The sequence below is a fragment of the Passer montanus genome, unplaced genomic scaffold, assembly GCF_014805655.1.
Source record: "Passer montanus isolate IOZ18808 unplaced genomic scaffold, ASM1480565v1 scaffold147, whole genome shotgun sequence".
In the NCBI taxonomy this organism is placed as follows: Eukaryota; Metazoa; Chordata; class Aves; order Passeriformes; family Passeridae; genus Passer; species Passer montanus.
In genome coordinates this window covers 343509-362114 of record NW_024361718.1, presented here as the reverse complement: position 1 = coordinate 362114, position 18606 = coordinate 343509, and the positions used below count along the sequence as shown (strand labels likewise).

The window sequence follows — 18606 nt, the reverse complement described above, 5'->3', positions numbered from 1 at the left end:
AGGAAATCCATTTTTCCACTAAATTTGGCTTTGTTTCTGTGGCCAGGATGGACCAGCAATGTTGGGTTATTTCCTGGGTGTCAGCAGAGGGATAATGGAACCTGTTGGTACATCAGCCCCAATGCTGACTGGCACCAGTTGTGTCCTTTTTTGAGCCTCTCCCTGATCCCCAGATGTTGCATTTTCTAGGCACCAGCTGTGTCCTTTTTTGAGCCTCTCTGTGTTGCATTTTCTGCCTGCAAACCAGTGTGGGCTGTCAGGGAAGGCCTTGGGCTCTGCACAACAACAATTAATACCAACTAGGGCTAAAGAATGACACCCAATCTACGTAAAGAACAAGGAGCAAAGACATTCTATGCAGCAATAACTTGTATTATCACCCTGCTCCATTAAACTACAGATGGATGGAAGTACTACCAGGATTCCAAGAAAACATGGGAATGTTGTCCTTGCTTTTCTAAATCACATCCTCTTTACTGTGTGGGAACTAGAAGTGCATGTGTGGTTGCAGTAGATGGTGATTATTATATTTTATTATATTTATTAGCTTTTATTACCTTATTTAACATTATTTTTACATTATTTACATATTATTTATATTACATTTATTACATTATTAATATATATTTATTATGTTTATTATATGTAACCAGTCTAGAAGCTAAAAATAGGAATTGTGACAAAGACTTTATTGCAAATGAATACAACAGTGCAAACAGCAAAGGAAACACCATTCCAGAAGGTGGGAATCACCAAAGCAAGCAGGTACCCCAGAGCCATTTGGTTCTGTTGTAAATTGCTAGAAATCTATCTGAAACTGGGCCCAAAATGTTGTGGTGTGTAAATATGAAGTAGTAGGAGCAGATGGTGCTAATGTGGGCTGAGGAGAAATACACTCAAAATAGTTTATAACCACCCCCTGCCTGTTAGAGCTACTGGGATGGATTTAGGAATTGGTGCTGATTGTTGTAAAACCTTTGTAAGGGACAGATTATCAGTTAGTTTTGATTCAATTCCATATTGAGTGGAAAAAGCTTCTCCTTCCAGCATCTATTGTTTATTTTAAACAAAAATCTTACAATAAATCTTACATATCACTCCATGCTTGCAAGAAAATATTGTAGATTTTGCAATGGGCCTCCCGCGGGCTCCCAGGATTGTCAGGGTAATTTTGCACTTGTGGTTAAAGTGTGTTTTGCTGTATCCTGACCCTGATGTTAACAAGAAGAACAAAATCCATTGTCTTTCAGAAATAACCTTGCTATGGGCTATGTGGCCAGCACTTTCCATGATTTTGCATCTTGCATGTCTTTTTTGTTTCTCTTTTCTTTTAGTGTGGTTTTTTCTTTCCTTTTACTGTGGGGTTTTTTTCAGGCTAATTATAGAATCCCTTATAATTGCACAACTACACACGTGCTAGTAAATTCTTTAGAAATATGAAACTTTGGGTTTTTTTGAGGATTAAGTGATTAATATTTATTTAAGGAGCTAACCAGAATATGTCCTTGACAGCAACACTGTGTAAGAGACAAGCTCTCTCTGCAGGTTAGACCTTTGTATCTTTACATTAAGAGGGAATTTTGTACCAGGAGAGCGACAGAAAATGGTAAATCTCAACCCTGAACTGGACTTGGGGAGTAAATACCTGTTCTTTGGGCTCTCAATTGTACAGACGCCTCCTCAGGAATCTCTACATGCCACAGAAATTCGGACAGTTCTGGTGACGTTTTGTGGCTTTTGGGTTTTGTCTTTCTTTTATCCTTGCACGTGAAGATTGGAAAACAAAGCAGCTGCTTTTCCTTCCTGGGGGTGGTGGGCCTGGTTCCAAGCCACGGTTAAATACGATTTCTTTGGATTCCTGTAGCAATTTTGCATCCCATGAGAGACAGACAAGTGCTATAGGAAGGCTGGTGACTTTAAGGAGAGGCAAGAGAGGTTATTTTTAGGAAACTATTTTCTTTCTTTCCCTCACATGCAGCCTCTGCTGTGTGGCTAGAGATGAAATTTGTTTCCTTAGGGGTGGCTAGAATGGGAGCAAGCAGAGAAGCTTTCATGGACTGTCTTACAGCCTGAAGGGAAATTGTCTGGCTGGGAGGGACCTGAGGTTGCTGGGGACAGAGGCTGGACACGAGCCCAGAGGTGCCCAGAGGTGCCCAGGGGTGCCCAGCTGTGCCTGGGTGGGCAGGAGGCAGTGGTGGCTGTGCCAGCCCTGGGGTGGCAGCAGGAGCAGGGCAGGGATTGTCCCCTGTGCTGGCACTGCTGAGGCACCACCCCGAACCCTGGGGCAGGGCTGGGCCCCTCACAAGAGGGACCTGGAGGGGCCAGGGCAGGGAATGGAGCTGGGAAGGGGCTGAGGGAGCTGGGAAGGGGCTGAGGGAGCTGGGAAGGGGCTGAGGGAGCTGGGAAGGGGCTGAGGGAGCTGGGAAGGGGCTCAGCCTGGAGAAAAGGAGGCTCAGGGGGGCTCTGGTGGCTCTGCACAACTCCTCACAGGAGGGGACAGCCGGGGGGGTTTGGGCTGTGCTCCCAGGGAAGAGGGACAGGAGGAGGAAAAATGGCCTCAAGCTGCTCCAGGGCAGATTTTGATTGGAGATTTGGGAAAATTTCATAACCAAAAAGGTTGTCGTGAACTGCAAAGTGTCTGAGTCACCATCCCTAATGGGATTTAAAAGGTGTCCCTTGGGGACAGAGGTGTACTGTGGGCTTGGCACTGCTGGGTTGGTCAGGGGTGGATGTGAGGATCTCACAGGGCTTTTCCAACCGCAGTGATTCCATGACAGTCCTGTCACCTCCCAACACATTCTTGTCTTTTCCCCACATTGTGCCAAGCACTGTGTGGGAAAGGAGGGACAGAGGGAAATCCATTGGCCTCTTCTGCTGCTCCTTTCCAGGCTTTGTCTCACCCATTGTTTGACCCCAGCTCACTCCAGTGGCTCCTTTCTTGGAAAAGTTCGTGCTCAAAGTCTCAACTTCCCTCCTGCCTGGCTTCTCCGGCCTGAGGCTCCCCACAGCAGGAATTGCCTCAGGAATTGTCCCCTCAAAGCTGGTTCTGTCAGCCCCACATCTGGCTCAGCCCCACATCTGGCTCAGCCCCAACTGTGCAGACAGAGCCTCCAGCTGCTGCCAAGGGCCCCTGCACTGGCTCCACCTCACCTCCCACCCTCACCTCCAAACCGACCCCTTCTCCCAGGCTGGGGCTCACTTTGGCTCCTCTGGCTGCTGCTGAAGATGCTTTTGGAGGATTTGGGGACCAGGCTGTGCAGGAAGTCCAGCCCATCAGCCTGGGCAGGGTGGGATCTGACTGAGCACCTCCTCAGTGGGAGCTCAGCTACCAAGATCAGGGAAGGAGCCAATGTCTGAAACCTGAGTGTGGGCTCCCCTCTGCCAGGCTTTAACTGAGCCACATCCTCCCCTTTTTCCTTCTTGTGCTGCTCTTTGGAGCCTCAGATTGCACCAAGGAGCTGGACTCAGATGGGAGTGGATTCTCCACATCCACGCAAAATTTGTTTTAAATAAAAATATTTGCTGGATACAGCTTGGTTCTACCATCCTGCTTGGACTAGGCATGGACTTGCATGATCACATAAAATAAATGAAACAGTGAATTAATCTGGAACCTTGCAGAAGCAGCAGGAATGGCAAAACTTGTCCAAATTGTTCCAACACCTCCTTTCTGGCCTGTGACATCTGCCTCAGATTGGAGCCTTTCCTGCTTTTAGCGTGTCCTGTGTGGAGAAGGGCAAAGATGCCTTGGAAGTGTTGGGGTTTTGATCAGTAGAGAATTAATTGAGAAGAACTTTCTCTGCTGCTCAGACCATGGTGGTGCCTTCTCCTGATGAATATTTGGCCACCAATCAGCAGCATTTTTGCCTGTGGCACTGAGCCCTCCCTCGAGCCTAGCCCTGACCTGCCCTGTTAGGCTCCTTTCTGCAGGGTTTGGGGCCCAGATGTGCACAGGGGTCTGATTTTGAAGTTCTGATATCTTTTCTGTCAGCACAGCTGGATTAGAAAGCTGTGCCAGAAGAGAGAAGGTTTTCCCAGGTTTAACTCTGCAGTTCTGGTTCTTTCACAAATTTGTACTCTTTGGGGTTTGGTGAAGTGACATTTTGCAGGTGACTTTGAAACCTGCAAAAGGGAGCTGGGATTTCCAGAAGTGGGCACTGGATCTCTGCTCTTCAGAAGTTTCAGGCATCCAAAATGGACAGTTCTGCTTTTGTCAGTGCTGACATTCATATACACATGTTAAAAATCAGTTTCCACGTCCTACTTCAGGCACCACAGTCTGGAGAGTGCATCTGATGCATTTCCTTCTACTGCCCCCCTTCCTGCCCCATCCTGAGCAGCGATGTTTGCACAGCTGGTCGTGCACAAATAGATATTTCCCTGCCTTTTGCTGCCACAAGCAAGAAAACCTGTGAAAGATGACAGCAATCTTGCTGTTCACTTTCATGAGCTCCACTCTTCCGAGCCACTTTCGTGCAGTCCAGGAGAGAGAAAAATGCTTTTGTGCAGTGGCCCTGCCTTTGTTGCAGTTTCCCTGGCAGTGCCCATGCCCTTGGCTGCTATGTGAGCCTGGCTCTCCCAGGCCATTCTTCTCCAGCTGGGATCCAGCCCCTGGTGCAGAGGGCTTGCAGCCCTTGGCTCAGCAGCCCTAGTAACTGAAGTCAAGGAAGCTCTTTTGTGCCCTGAGGAATGTGGTGGGAAGCTGCTGTGCCCTTCCTAGCACACTCAGGGTTGGCCTGAAGGGATGGGGGAGCAAAACCAGAGTTGTTTAATGGATTTCTCCATCTCCTCCCCACAAAGGCAGTGAGTGCTGTACCTGCTCTGCTGCTTGACAGCTGCAATTTGTATTTCCTCCTGCCCAGGCCAGCCCATGGAGCTTACATAAGTGTCTTTCTGTCCCATTCCATGTCAGAGCAATTTGAAATTTAAATCCCAGTGCTGTGGGATCGTGCCTAATCTGATTAGAGAGCGTGTACCCAGGGTCTTTGCTGCTGCACTGCCAGTTCTTCCAGGTTTTTTAAGTCATAAAGCACTGCAGTGTATGGAGAGTGTGGACTGGAGGTTAGACTCCATTTCCGCTGTTGTAATTTACTATCATTATTTCTCAGGCTTGGGGAAAGTTACTTTTCATGGTTTGGAAAAACCCCTACTTTCCAAACTGGAATTGAAGTATTTCTTCATTGTCTGAAGCTGATGTGCTGTGTGACCATAAATGCACAAATGTCCATGCACGATGCCAGTGCCAGTGCCAGCTGGAATGATGGCACCAGCAGTGGCAGGGCAGCACAGAAGCAAACTGGTCAATCCCTACCTGCATCCTCTCAAAAGGAGCCTCTGCTGAGGCTCTAGGTTTGCTGCTGCCAAGCTTTGGGATACTTGTGGTGTCTGCAGTGGTTGTGTGGTGGCATAAGGTGCAGCACATCCCCAGGTGATTGTTTGAACCACTGCTTTCAATATCTTTTAACATAAAAAGCCCCAGGCTGCCTGCCAGCCACCCCTCAGCCTTGACACAAATGTGCTGGGCTGTCTTGGGAAGTGCTGAAACAGGTCTGGGCTCCTTCCTCCAGGAGGTTCCTGCTTTATTCCTGAAGATTTCCTAACTAACCCTCTGCTTTGTCTTTGTCACAGCCTTGCACTGAGCTGAGTTTCTCTGTGCACTCAGCAGAGGCTTTAAAGCCCAGCAGAGCTCTGCAGAGCCTGGGAGGGCTGGAGCAGCTGGACAGGCTCCATGCCCAGCACTCACCTGCAGGGCTGTCTGGAGATCTGAGGGGCTCAATCCCTGCTCCTCTCAATCCCTGCTCCTGTCACCCTCTTCCTCTCAATCTCTGTTCTTCTCAATGCCTTTTCCTGCAATCCCTGTTCCTCCAATCCCCGTTCCTGCAATCCCTGCACTTTCAATCTCTGTCCCTCTCAATCCCTGTTCCTCTCAATCTTTGTTCCTCTCAAGCCCTGTCCTCTCATTCCCTGGTCTCTCAATCCCTGTTCTCCTCAGTCCCTGATTTTCTCAATCCCTGTTCCTCTCATCCCTGTCCCTCCCAACCCCTGTTCCTGCCACCCCTGTTCCTCCTGGTTTGGTTGCTCTGTTCTGACCCAGGCCAGATCCCTGGGAGCAGGACATTCTCCCTCATGATGAACCAAACAAGAGATGTGCATGTGGATCTCTCCATGCAGTGCTGGGTTATTGGAAGGGGATTTTACATTGGTTTGGGGTTTTTTTCCACTCACCCTTAACACATTCAGCCTCTTCCAATGCTTGGAAACTCTGCTGATGACAAAGCCCAAACCAAACACAAATTGCAGCAACAGGAACAAATCTAATCTAGTGCAGGACTGTTTGTAAAGTCCCAGGACACCCCGGTGGGGTTTTTTTTCATCCAGGCTGTGTTGGCTGAGAAGAGCCACGTTCAGTTCTGGATGTTGAGCAGCAGATGGAGCTGACAAACTGCACATCTGGGGCTGCCAAACTGCACATCTGGGGCTGCACCTTGCAGCTGGCTGCAGCCACCCACGCATGGCAGCTCCCAGTTTCGGGGTGCTCTCCCAGGGGGAGCCCTCTTTTGCCCCCACCATGATCCCAATTTCCTCCTGCATGAGGAAATGCCTTTCCTGGAATGCTGAGCACAGCTGGGAGTGGTGGGGTTGGGTACAGGAGACTGGACGGGCGTGGGATGTGGAAAACTGGGTTTTAAAAGGGAGATATCTGTACACAGGGCTTGTGAGGACGCAGGCAGAGATGGATTTTCCCTCTCTGAGTCCCACCCTAAAGTGGAACAGACAGGAAGGAAGGTTACAAGCACCCATCCTTGCTCTCTCCTCACTCCAACCACACCTACAGCTGATTTTCTACAGCTTCCAATCAAAAACTTCCTTTTAATAGTTGCACATGGCTTTATAATCATGCAGTGATCAGAAATAACAATTCAAAGAAAAACACAACCTTTAGATATTTTTTAATCTTTCTTTTACCATAACTTTCAATTAGAAATGAATGGCTAATAACCTCAATCCTCCCTTCCAAAAATGTGTAAATAAAATTATTGTTGATGTCTACCTGACCTCGTGCCCAGTGTTACCAACACAACGTGCAGCTTCTTCCCCCTGGCCAGTGGTTCCTGTGCTGCAGCCCCTGGTTTGAGCACTGGGCTGACAAAAAGGAGTTACCAAGAGAAAACAGACAATAAATTGGTTGTGGATGGGTCACAGAAGACATGAAAAGCTTTATTTCAGTGTGGTTTTTCCAGCTGAAGCAGCGCTGTGGAAGTTTGAAGGAGCCACAAGCACTTCAAAGTTGATTAAAATACCCCAGGTCATTTTTCATGATGCATATTTTTTTCCTTGATTATTCTTTTATTTAGATTTTGAAAGTGTACCTAGCAACAGCAATGATGTTTTAGAAGGTCCACAAATGGTTGGAAACTGAAGTGAGGGGTGACCATTGCAGGCTGTCACTCACTGTGCTGACAATTTCAGCTTGGTGAAACATTTGTCTTACATTAACAGCTAATTATAACCACAGGTAAAACCTGACATCATCACCCAGGATTAAATCCTGTTGCTTGATCTGGTTTATTGTTTAATTCCTTTGGGAGCATTTCAAGGAAAGGTGTTTTAGATAAGAGAACTTTCTAAATTCACTGCAAATCCACTGTTAATGGTGGCAATTGCTGTTTCTTGATTTACTTTTTTTAATTCTTTCTGCAGATTCTTAAGCGATCTCTAGGGACAAAGTATAATCAGAGAGATTGTTTTGGTTAATAGCCAACATTCCAAATTTAGCATTAATCCACTATTAAACATGGCAATTTCTATTACTTGGTATTTCTTGAATTCTTTTTTGTGTAGACTCATAAGAGATCTTATGGGAAAAAGGATAATAAGTGGCCTTGGAGATTGTTTTGGATTAATATTGAACTTTCTAAATTCAGTAGTAGTCCATTGTTAAAGATGGCAACTGCTATTAGTTGAAATTGGTTTTAATTCTTTCTGCAGACTTGCAAGAGATCTACAGGAAAAATTATAATAAATGGGTCTTGGAGATTGTTTTGGTTAATAGTGAGCATTCTAAATTTAATATTAATCCACTGTTAGACATGGCAACTGCTACTAGTTGAAATTGTTATTACCTTCTTTCTGTAGACCTGTAAGTGATCTATAGGGACAAAATGTAATCAGTGCCCCTTAGAGATTGTTTTGGATTAATAGTGAACTTTAAAATTTACTGTTTAATTTATCATTAAAGGTCGCAAGTGATACTTCTTAATTTTTTTTTTAATTCTTTCTGTAGACCTGTAAGTGATCTATAGGGACAAAATGTAATCAGTGCCCCTTAGAGATTGTTTTGGATTAATAGTGAACTTTAAAATTTACTGTTTAATTTATCATTAAAGGTCGCAAGTGATACTTCTTAATTTTTTTTTTAATTCTTTCTGTAGACCCATAAGAAATTCACAGGGACAAATATAAGAAGTGGGTCTTGGAGATTGTTTTGGATTAATAGTAAATGCTCTAAAATCGGTATTAATCCACTATAAAAGGTGGCAACTGCTATTTCTTGATTTTTTAAAATTATTTTCTCTGTTGACTCATAGGAGGTCTGTAGAAAAAAAATAAAATAAATGGGTCTTGGGAATTGTTTTGGTGAATAGTGAACACTCTAAATCCACTATTAATGGTGGCAACTGCTATTTCTTGATTCCTTTTTTTAATTCTTTCTATAGACTCATAGGAGATCTATAGGAAAAATTATAATCAGTAGGTCTTGGATATTGTTTTGGATTAATAGTGAATGTTCTAAACACACTATTAATCCACTATTAAGGGCGGAAACTGCTGTTTCTTCACCTTTTTTTTAATTCTTTCTGTAAACTTGTAAGAGATTTATAGAGACAAAGTATTATAAGTGGATCTTGGAGGTTGTTTTATATTAATAGTGAACTCTCTAAATCCACTGTTAATGGTGGCAACTGCTATGCCTTGATTTTTATTTTTTTAATTCTTTCTGTAGACTTGTAAGAGATCTATAGGGATGAAATAAAATCAGTGGGTCTCAGTGGTTGTTTTGGATTAATTGTGAATGTTCTAAATTCACTATTAATCCACTATTAAAGGTGACAACTAGTATTCCTTGGAGTTTGGGTTTTTTTAATTGTTTTCTCGATAGGCTTATAGAAGATCTATAGGGACAAAATACAATCAGTCAGTCTTGGAGATTGTTTTGGATTAACAATGAACTTTTAAAGTTTACAGTTAACCTACTATTAAAGGTAGCAACTGCTATTTCTTGATTTCTTTTTTTAATTCTTTTCTCTGTAGGCTCATAGGATATCTTTAGGAAATAATATTTTCAATGGGTCTTGGAGGCCCCTTAGGATTAGTGAACATTCTAAATTAATTATTTAACCCCTTACTAAAGGTGGAAAGTGCTATTCCTTGGTTTTGGGGGTTTTTTGGGGTTTTTTTAAATTCTTTTCTCTGTAGGCTCATAGGATATCTTTAGGAAATAATATTTTCAATGGGTCTTGGAGATTGTTTTGGATTAGTGAACATTCTAAATTAATTATTTAACCCCTTACTAAAGGTGGAAAGTGCTATTCCTTGGTTTTGGGGGTTTTTTGGGGTTTTTTTAAATTCTTTTCTCTGTAAACTCATAGGCGATCTATAGGAAAGAATATAATAAATGGGTCTTGAGATTGTTTTGGATTAGTTGTGAACGTTCTAAATTCAGTATTAATCCACTGTTAAAGGTGGTAATGGCTAGTCCTGGGTTTGTTTGTTTGTTTGTTTTTACATTGGTTATTGTTTTGGATTAGTCATGAACATTCTAAATTCAGTATTAATCCACTGTTAAAGGTTGTAATGGCTAGTCCTGGGTTTGTTTGTTTGTTTTTACATTGGTTATTGTTTTGGATTAGTCATGAACATTCTAAATTCAGTATTAACCCACTCTTAAAGGAGACAACTGCTATTCCTTGGTTTGTTTTTTTTTGAATTCTTTTTTTCTGTAGGTTGCCCATAGGGAAAAGTTCCAATCAGTGGATCTTAGGACTTGTTTTGTAGGGATTCCCCCCTGCTCCCTGCTGGGTGCAGAGCCATCCCCGAGTGTGGAGGCCTTGGCCGTGTGTCTGAGTGTGCCCGTGTCGCGCAGGTGGCTCCGCGGCGCGCTGAGGCTCCGCGCGGCGGCTCCGCGGGCCGGCCCTGCACACGCCGTCGCTCCCGGGTGGATCGCCACGAGCCGCAAAGCTGCTGTCCACGTGGACTGGTGCTGAAATCTCCCGCCCGGCCGCCGCCAGAGCCTCGCCAGCCAAGCCCAGAGACATGGCCACCAACGGCACCAAAGTGGCGGACGGACAGATCTCCACCGAGGTCGACGCCTCCATCACCAACGACAAGCCCAAAACCTTGGTAGTAAAAGTGCAGAAGAAGAAGACGGACCTTCCAGACCGAGACACTTGGAAAGGGAAATTTGACTTTCTTATGTCCTGTGTAGGTTATGCCATTGGCTTAGGGAATGTGTGGAGATTTCCGTACCTGTGCGGCAAGAATGGTGGAGGTACGTTGGCCGTGATGGTGGGTTGGGAGTCACCAGCAAATCACCAGCAAATCAAACCCTGCTTTGGATAGATTTTTCATACATTTAGTTGGTTTTATTTGGGGATTTTTTGGTTGTTTTTTGGGGGAGTTGCAAGAATTTTTTGAGGGTTTTTTGGTTTTGGTTTTTTGGTGGTTTTTTTTTTTGGTTGGCTGATAGGTTTGGTTTGGTTTATTAGTGGAGTGTGGGTGGTTTTTTGGCTTTTTGTTTGTTTGCTGTGATGTTTTTGATGGTTTTTTTAGTGTTTTTTTATTTGTTTTAGGTCTTTTAGGTGTTGTTGTTGTTTTGGTTTGGGGTTTTGGTTTTTTTTGATTGCTTGCTGTGGGGTCTTTTGGGGGTTTTAGTTTTTATTTTGTTTTTCATTTTTTGGGTTTTGTTGTTGGTTTCATTTAGTTTTTTAGGGTTTTGTTTGTTTGTTTGCTGTGGGGGGTTTGGGGTTTTGGGGTTTTTTTGAGATTTTGGGGGTTTGTTGTTGCTATGGTTTGATTTTTTGGTTTTTTGTTTTGGTTTGGTTTTTGGGCTTCTTTTGTTGTTGCTTTCATTTGGTTTTTGGTTTTTTTGGTTGTTTGCTGTGGTGTTTTGGGGCTTTTTGTTGTTGTTTGTTTTTAGGTTTGGGGGAGTTTGTTGTAGTTGTTTTGTCTTGGGGTTTTTGGGGTTTTCTTGCTTTCCACTTTTCCAGGACGTTCAGAGCCATTTTGTAGCATGGAGCTCTGCTTTGAGCTCTTCCCTGAAGTTTATTCTAATTCCTAGCTGCCAGTGGCACTTGAAAGACCATAAAGTATCAGAGCAGAACTAAAGCACATTGCCCTCCACCCAACCCTGCAGATCCCTCTCTTTTGGGCTGAGTTTTGAGAGGATTTCATGGGGTTTGTAGCTGACTCTGAGCTCCCCATAAAAGGCAGGAAAGCAGCCAGGGCTGGTTAAAGCCTTTGTGCTCTCCGTGAGAGGTGAAGGCAGCAAAGCCCACAGGCTTCTGGATTTCAGCTTTTTACTTCAACAGAAAACATCTAAATGATGGGGAGTTCTGTTTCTCCCTTTATTTTCACCTCTGGAAGTGCTGGTTCAGAAGTGCATGTGTGATTTCCACTAACATTTCTGAAAAGTTACATCTGAGAGGAAGAACCCCTGTGGGTTTCTTTTCATACGGAACAAGGATGGAAACTGGAAATTCACTTGTGTTTTTCCCCACTGTAACAGGCTTTTTAAAAATTCCTTTTTAGGTGCATTCCTGATTCCCTATTTCCTTACTTTAATTTTTGCTGGAGTGCCACTGTTCCTTTTGGAGTGTTCCCTTGGTCAGTATACATCTATAGGAGGCCTCGGAGTGTGGAAGCTTGCTCCAATGTTCAAAGGTATGGTATGGATTCCAATTCTTTCTCATTTGTTTCCAAATTGCAGAAGTTTCCAAAAGTGCCAGGGCAAGGATGTTTCTTGGTGCTTTTCTTTTATATTTAAACCATGCTTTTTTAAAGGCACTGATTTTCTGAGGTGTAACTGATGATTTTGAAACGTGCTGGGCTATATTTTTTTATTCTCCATTAAAAATAGTAAGATTTAGGCATTAGAATTGCAACAAACTTAGTTTTGAACTTCAAAAACTTTTGGGGTTTTCTGTAGAAATGCATAAAGACTGTTAAAAATAGCATATCCAGCAGTAGTTGTCTGAGTAGTTTTGGATGTGTTCACAGCAATTTGGTAAACTTTGGTAAATTTTTCTGAGCTCACAGAGATTGTCATCACCTGTTTTTTTAACTGGAATTCAAAAGCCTGACACTTTTGGCAATTTCATGCTGAATTCTTTAAGAAAAACTCACTTCATGCTTTGAGTATGAGGTTTGATTGCCAGAACCCAGGGTTTTAATCTCGATTCTGCACAGGCCCACAAACCTCTCAAATGATGATTTTCACCCTTCTAATCCCAAATCCTCTGACACTTCCGAGCTCCTGAGCTGTGTTCTGGCCCAGCAGAGCTGCACGTGGTGTTATAAACTACCTCACACAGTAGGACTGACAATTAGCACAGGGTGAGCTGCAAGTTTCTTGAGATTGGATTTTGCTCTGGGAGATTTAGTGCTGGGAAAACACAGGGAGATGAAATTTTCTCTCACAAAGAAGTGTTTTTGCTTGAGTTGCTGCTATTGGTAAGGCTTGGATCAACCTTGCTTTGCATTATCCTGATTATTTTGAACACTTCCTCCTGCTCAGAGTCATGGAACAGCTGTCCTGAATAGTTCAGAACACCCCTGGAGTGTCCATGTGGAGCAGAAGACACCCTCATGGTGGAACCCTGGCATGTCTTTAGTCTGACGTGCCAACAGCCTGCACTGAGCACCAGGCCCTCTGATCCGTGTCCTGAGTGCCTTGGAACACATTCTCACTGTGTGTGCATCTGCCACGAGCTCCTGTGGGGCTGCTGTTCCAGAGAATGAGCTGATTTAGCTCCTTTTCCTGGGAGTAAAGCATGTCAGGGAACTCTCAGCAGCAGCAGCTGGTGGGACTGCACCACAGAGAGAGCTGAAGGCTGGCAGTCAGCTCATGGATGGCTGAGCCATCACCCAAATAATGACCTTTGTGTAATGGCACTTTTGAAATTCTCACTCCTACAACATTTCCCAATGGTGCCTGCCCTGATGTGTTTGCCCTGAATGCAGCTCTTCAACTGGAAGTTCCCTTGGTTTTATTTCTCTTTGTTTTCCTTACAGGTGTGGGTCTGGCTGCTGCAGTCCTGTCCTTTTGGCTAAATATTTACTACATTGTGATTATTTCGTGGGCCATATACTACCTGTATAATTCCTTTACCACTGTAAGTGTCAGAGGGGAATGGGGAATTGTTTTGTGGATATAGAGCCAAGTAAAATATGGATACGTCACTAATCTCCCTCAGTGCAGATGTGTGAGGTTAACACAGCACACACAGAAATCTGTAGGATAATCCATTCTTACTGATAAAATCCATTTTGTAAAATCCCTTTAATTTTTTTTTTCTCCACAAGAAATTTAGAGCAGAAAACTGAACTTACGGTCAGTCACTCCCCCAAGAAAAATTCTAGTGTACAACTAATTATTTTGTTTCTTCAGTAGCAGCCACACAAACATGAGTTCTCTGGGACATAGTCACATTGCAATGTGGCTTAATGATAGAGGGGTTTATTAAAGAAACCCCCATGGAATGGAAGGTCTGTGATTTGATTAGCTCTGAACTTCCATTCATTGTTGTTATTTTTGCTTTGTTTTCTTTCCTGTTTACTTTATTTTTAGCTGCCTTTTTTTCCCCCTCAAGGGTGATTCATCAGCTGAGTAAGTCCTGTCTGATTTGTGGGGTTTGACCATCTGAGGAAGCATTCTTACATAAGTTGTATATAATTAATGCGTCATTGTTCAATTGTCTCTTCTATAAATTTTGCTCATGCTTGCTTGTTCTTGGCTTTAAAGAATTTTGCCTTGACCAAATTTGCATTAATTACTGTCTGGAAGTGACATGACCATTTCTGCTTTGTTGTCCTCAGAATTGTTATTGATGTGAAAGGTCAGGCAGAGTCTGGAAGTGTTTCTTGTGGCCCGTGTTAAATGAATATTGACTTCTAATTCCCTTGAAGCCTCTTATCCTTGTGTATAAAGCACACAGTGCCCTGATACAGAAGTTCTGTGAGAGGATTTCCCAAAAATTGCCATCAGAAGGATCCATAAATTACATGTAAATGAGGCTCATTCTAATGTATATATGAGAAACAGGTTCTGCTCCTCTCAGCTTCTGAAAGATGGGATGGACACATGAATGTAACAAATAGAAATTTTACCTTTCTCCAATTATCCCCTGACCTGAGGGGAAAATGAAACTCTCTGATCAATAACCATCCCAATTTTATTATCTCTTGTGCAACAAGAGGTAGCAGGACCTCCAGGAGGTCCTTTGTGCTGTTTCAATATACTCTCATGGTGAGTGTGTTGAATCCAGAGCTTTGGGCTGCTGTGCTGAAGAAAAAAGGGAATATTTCCACACCTGCCTCCCACAACTGATAGGAATTGAAATAACTTTCACCCCGGGGAGATCAATGTCTGTAGAGCTCTAGGTGCTTTAGTTCTGCACTCAGCTGTCAGTTCTAGCAAAGAAAGATATACTTGAGGTGATTCTTGCTTAAGAAGTGTTTGACTCCAGGTTTTTGGTGCTCTCCCTTCTCCAGACCCTTCCTTGGAAACACTGTGAGAACCCCTGGAACACCGACCGCTGCTTCTCCAACTACACCTTAGCAAACACCACCAACATGACAAGTGCCGTGGTGGAGTTCTGGGAGTAAGCTCAGCACTTTCCTCTCTCCTTCCCGTGCATGTCCAAGGATCACCTTGTTATCCTTCCTGTTTCACCTTCTGAATTCTTTGCCAAATGTTGTGTTGGCTCGTTGCAGACGCAACATGCACCAAATGACCGACGGCTTGGAAAAGCCCGGGCAAATCCGGTGGCCACTGGCAATCACCCTGGCAATTGCCTGGATCCTGGTGTATTTTTGTATCTGGAAGGGGGTAGGCTGGACTGGAAAGGTAAGATTAAAAACTACTATAAATACCTTCCAATGAAAAATGCCCATTTTGCTCAAATATTCTTGAGGTAAGAGGCACCGGGGGCAGTTTGGCTGTGATGGATTTAATTAGTGTTTTCTTGGATTGATACAGCCCCATGTTTTAGGAAGAGCTGGCTCCTCTCTAGCTAGGTCAGACCACAGCTTCATTTATAGGCCTCTTGGTTTGGCCAGGTATAAAACCATCTAAAAATATTCCTGCTTTTTCCTGGGATGAATATTCCAGCTGGTTTGGATACCAACAGAGTGAGGATGGAACAGTTTGGTTCCAGACAGAATTGTGCATTTATTGCTCAGCTCTTGCTGGACCTGGATATGTAAGGAAGTGTTGGGAAGAGGTGCTCCCGACCTTCCCTCATGTGGTGAGAAACATTTGAGGTCCTTTCACAGGATTTCACCGTGTGCTTCTTGGGGTCTGCCTGGCTGTGAGGGGAAATTAGGATTTACTAATCAATTAATAGAAATTATATTCTTGAGAGACCTTTCTGAATGGAAGGGCAGCAACATTTGACCTTGGCTCATGCCTTTCCCTGTCAGAAGAAATCCTAGGGAAATGAAAAGCTGCAGCAATGGGGCTTGGTGTTGGATTAGAAAACCTCAGGTCTGGTGCAAAGGACAGGGATTTCTTCACACTGAGGGAACAGATTGTTAATTTGACAGGAGGTTATAACTGTGACCCACCTCGAGCTGTGTGTTGGACAGGGCTGAGCTGAGCTCAGAGCAAACCATTTCCTTTCTCCTGTCTCCAAAGCACAAAGAGAGCAAAAAGAGGGCTGAATCTGTCTTCAGAAAGGGTTTCTTACAGGACCTCTGAAAAGGCAAGAAAGTAGGAGCCTGTAATATAGAGGAGGAGAGAGTGGGGAAAATGAACTGCCAGATGTTTTACGAGCAGGAGCCTGGTGCCATGATCCTTGTGCTTTTGGGACTTCCTTGTCTTAAATACCAAAAAAAAAAAAAAGTGTGAAAATAGCCTCATCCACACTGTTCTCTTTTCAGAAAAATAGGCAGCAACCACTTGTCTTCAGAGCTGGAGTTTAGAGAATTTTGCTGTAGTCACGTCCCAAGCTTTTTCATTGAAAAATGCCTCAATTTTAAGAGCCATCCTCAGTTGCTGCTAGAGTATTTTCAGGGAGCAAATACTTTTGATCATTCTTTTTTGCACACTTACACTGTCTTGTTTCTTCACATCAGGTGGTATATTTCTCTGCTACTTATCCCTATGTTATGCTGCTTATCTTGTTCTTCCGTGGTGTAACACTGCCTGGAGCAAAGGAAGGCATTTTATTCTACATAACTCCCAACTTCAGTAAGCTTTCAGACTCTGAGGTAAATATTGCGTGCTGGTAAACCAAAGTTTCACTCCCCAGTGTTCCCCTTTCAGACATATGACCTGCTCCTCAAGTGCAGAAACAGATTTTTTAAAAAATTGTTTCCTGCAATCAGGTTTGGCTGGATGCTGCCACACAGATTTTCTTCTCCTACGGTTTGGGTCTTGGTTCACTGATTGCCCTTGGAAGTTACAACCCTTTCCACAATAATGTTTACAGGTAAGCAGATGACTGCACATATTGCAGTGGCACTTGCCTGTCTCAGCTGGAGCTGGGTTCTGTCTCTGTGTACAGATAATTGAAATAAAGTTTAGTGCCGAATATTAACTGTTCTATCTGGCTGGGGGTGAGGTGTGCAACTGCCTTTACACCAATGGGAGAGACTTCCCCAGCATGGAATGGAACCCAAACTGTGAAATCCTAAATCACTAAGATCTTTCCACAGGACAAAAAAAAAAAAAAAAAAAAACCCTAAAAAAAAAAAAAACCCTAAAAAAAAAAAAAACCCTAAAAAAAAAAAAAACCCTAAAAAAAAAAAAAACCCTAAAAAAAAAAAAAACCCTAAAAAAAAAAAAAACCCTAAAAAAAAAAAAAACCCTAAAAAAAAAAAAAACCCTAAAAAATAAAAAAACCACAAAAAAAAAAAAAAAAAAAAAAAAAAAAAAACCTAAAAAATAAAAAAACAACCCAAAAATAATGAGCATTTGCTTTCCCTGCTGCTTAAAGCCCCTTCCCTTTGTTTCAGGGACTCCATCATAGTGTGCTGCATAAACTCATGCACGAGCATGTTTGCTGGCTTTGTCATCTTCTCCATTGTGGGATTCATGGCCAATGTCACAAAGAGGCCAATTGCAGATGTTGCAGCATCAGGTACCCAAAATCTTTTCCTCTAAGCTGTGCATCAGGGTTTCTTGGGGTTTTTTTGCTTGTAGGTTGTTCCTGCAACTGCTCAAAATCCCTCCTCACAGCTCCTCAGCTCCCTGTCCCCTCAGTCTCCCAGAAGGAAAAGTGTTATCCCAACCGTTATCCCAACTCACTCCAGGCAGAGCAGGAGGAATGCTGGTCATTATGGGATGGGTTTTAAGCTAATATTTCCCAATTCAGCTGGGTTTTAATTCCTTTTCCCCTTTCTTGAGGTTAAGCCCTTGGAGGCAGATCCATTTCTCCCCCGTTCAGACCTACACCTGTTTCATGTGACTCTGTATCATGAAAGACATTTTATTTAGGGCAGGGAGCTGTGGAGCTGTCCATGGGAGGATTCTGTTCTTCCTTGCAGTTTCTTGTGTGTCTTCCAGCTGAAAAAGCTTAAAGCAGCAGAGCAGATGGCTGCCCTGACCCAGCTGGTGCACCAGATACTCACTTAGCAGTTCTGGCCACAGGGAGGGATCTCATAACTCAAAGCTTGGCTGGAGCTCACTGGTGGACAAAATCTGGATGACTGTATTAGCAAACACAACCCACTGAAATATCTCCTTGGTTAGAAAAGGAGAGAATTTAAGCCCTAAAAATAATCTTCAATAAATTACACGTACAAAGAGATTAGGTGCAAAATGATGATGGCAGGCACTGTTATTAAAAACTGCTCTGGAAAGGTAGTGGTGTGTGAAATAAGCTTTTTGGATTTATGTCTTTGATACAGAAGGAGTTATATAAAGGCTATACCTGCAAACACCACAATATTTTTACATCATATTAAGTGCATTTGATAACAGATCTCTGAAAGATGCCTGTGACCACTAATTGCAAAGGATATTTGAAAACTTGACCCTTTAATTAAGGCTTCTGTTTCTCCTAGTAAGCTCGGAGGCTGGTGCCAGATTTTACCACCATGAGAGGTTGTTTTGCCATCTTTTAAAACCTTATAAAACAAATTATATTATTAAAAGCCGTAGCTGCATTCCTGTGGAGTGCAAAACAGAGTAAAATTAACATATTTATCTGAAGCTTATTTTGCTTTTAGCACTGCTGTTTGGAATGCTTTCTGAACTGCTTTTGAATCATATCTGCTCTTGTTAGCAATTAATTGCTTCAAAATCCTCATTAGACTTTGGCAATCCAGGTGTTGATGCCACCCTTGCTCCACTGGTTTGGGGGCTGTGACCAAGCACTTGTCACT

The 18606-nt window shown here is 43.3% G+C and overlaps 1 protein-coding gene across 3 annotated transcripts in view; it reads left to right on the top strand.

The window, feature by feature from the left end:
- The window catches only part of SLC6A1 (solute carrier family 6 member 1), a 61124-nt gene that overhangs the window by 30883 nt on the left and 11635 nt on the right, over nt 1-18606 (top strand). For 2 of the 3 annotated variants that reach the window (XM_039701017.1, XM_039701016.1), the window contains exons 2-9: nt 10145-10549; nt 11809-11940; nt 13291-13391; nt 14770-14879; nt 14992-15124; nt 16354-16488; nt 16606-16709; nt 17236-17360. In XM_039701017.1, coding sequence (XP_039556951.1) covers nt 10315-10549; nt 11809-11940; nt 13291-13391; nt 14770-14879; nt 14992-15124; nt 16354-16488; nt 16606-16709; nt 17236-17360 — 1075 coding nt within the window. In that variant the 5' untranslated portion in view covers nt 10145-10314. The remainder of the gene's footprint in view (nt 1-10144; nt 10550-11808; nt 11941-13290; nt 13392-14769; nt 14880-14991; nt 15125-16353; nt 16489-16605; nt 16710-17235; nt 17361-18606) is intronic. The other variant, XM_039701019.1, reaches the window with a different exon arrangement.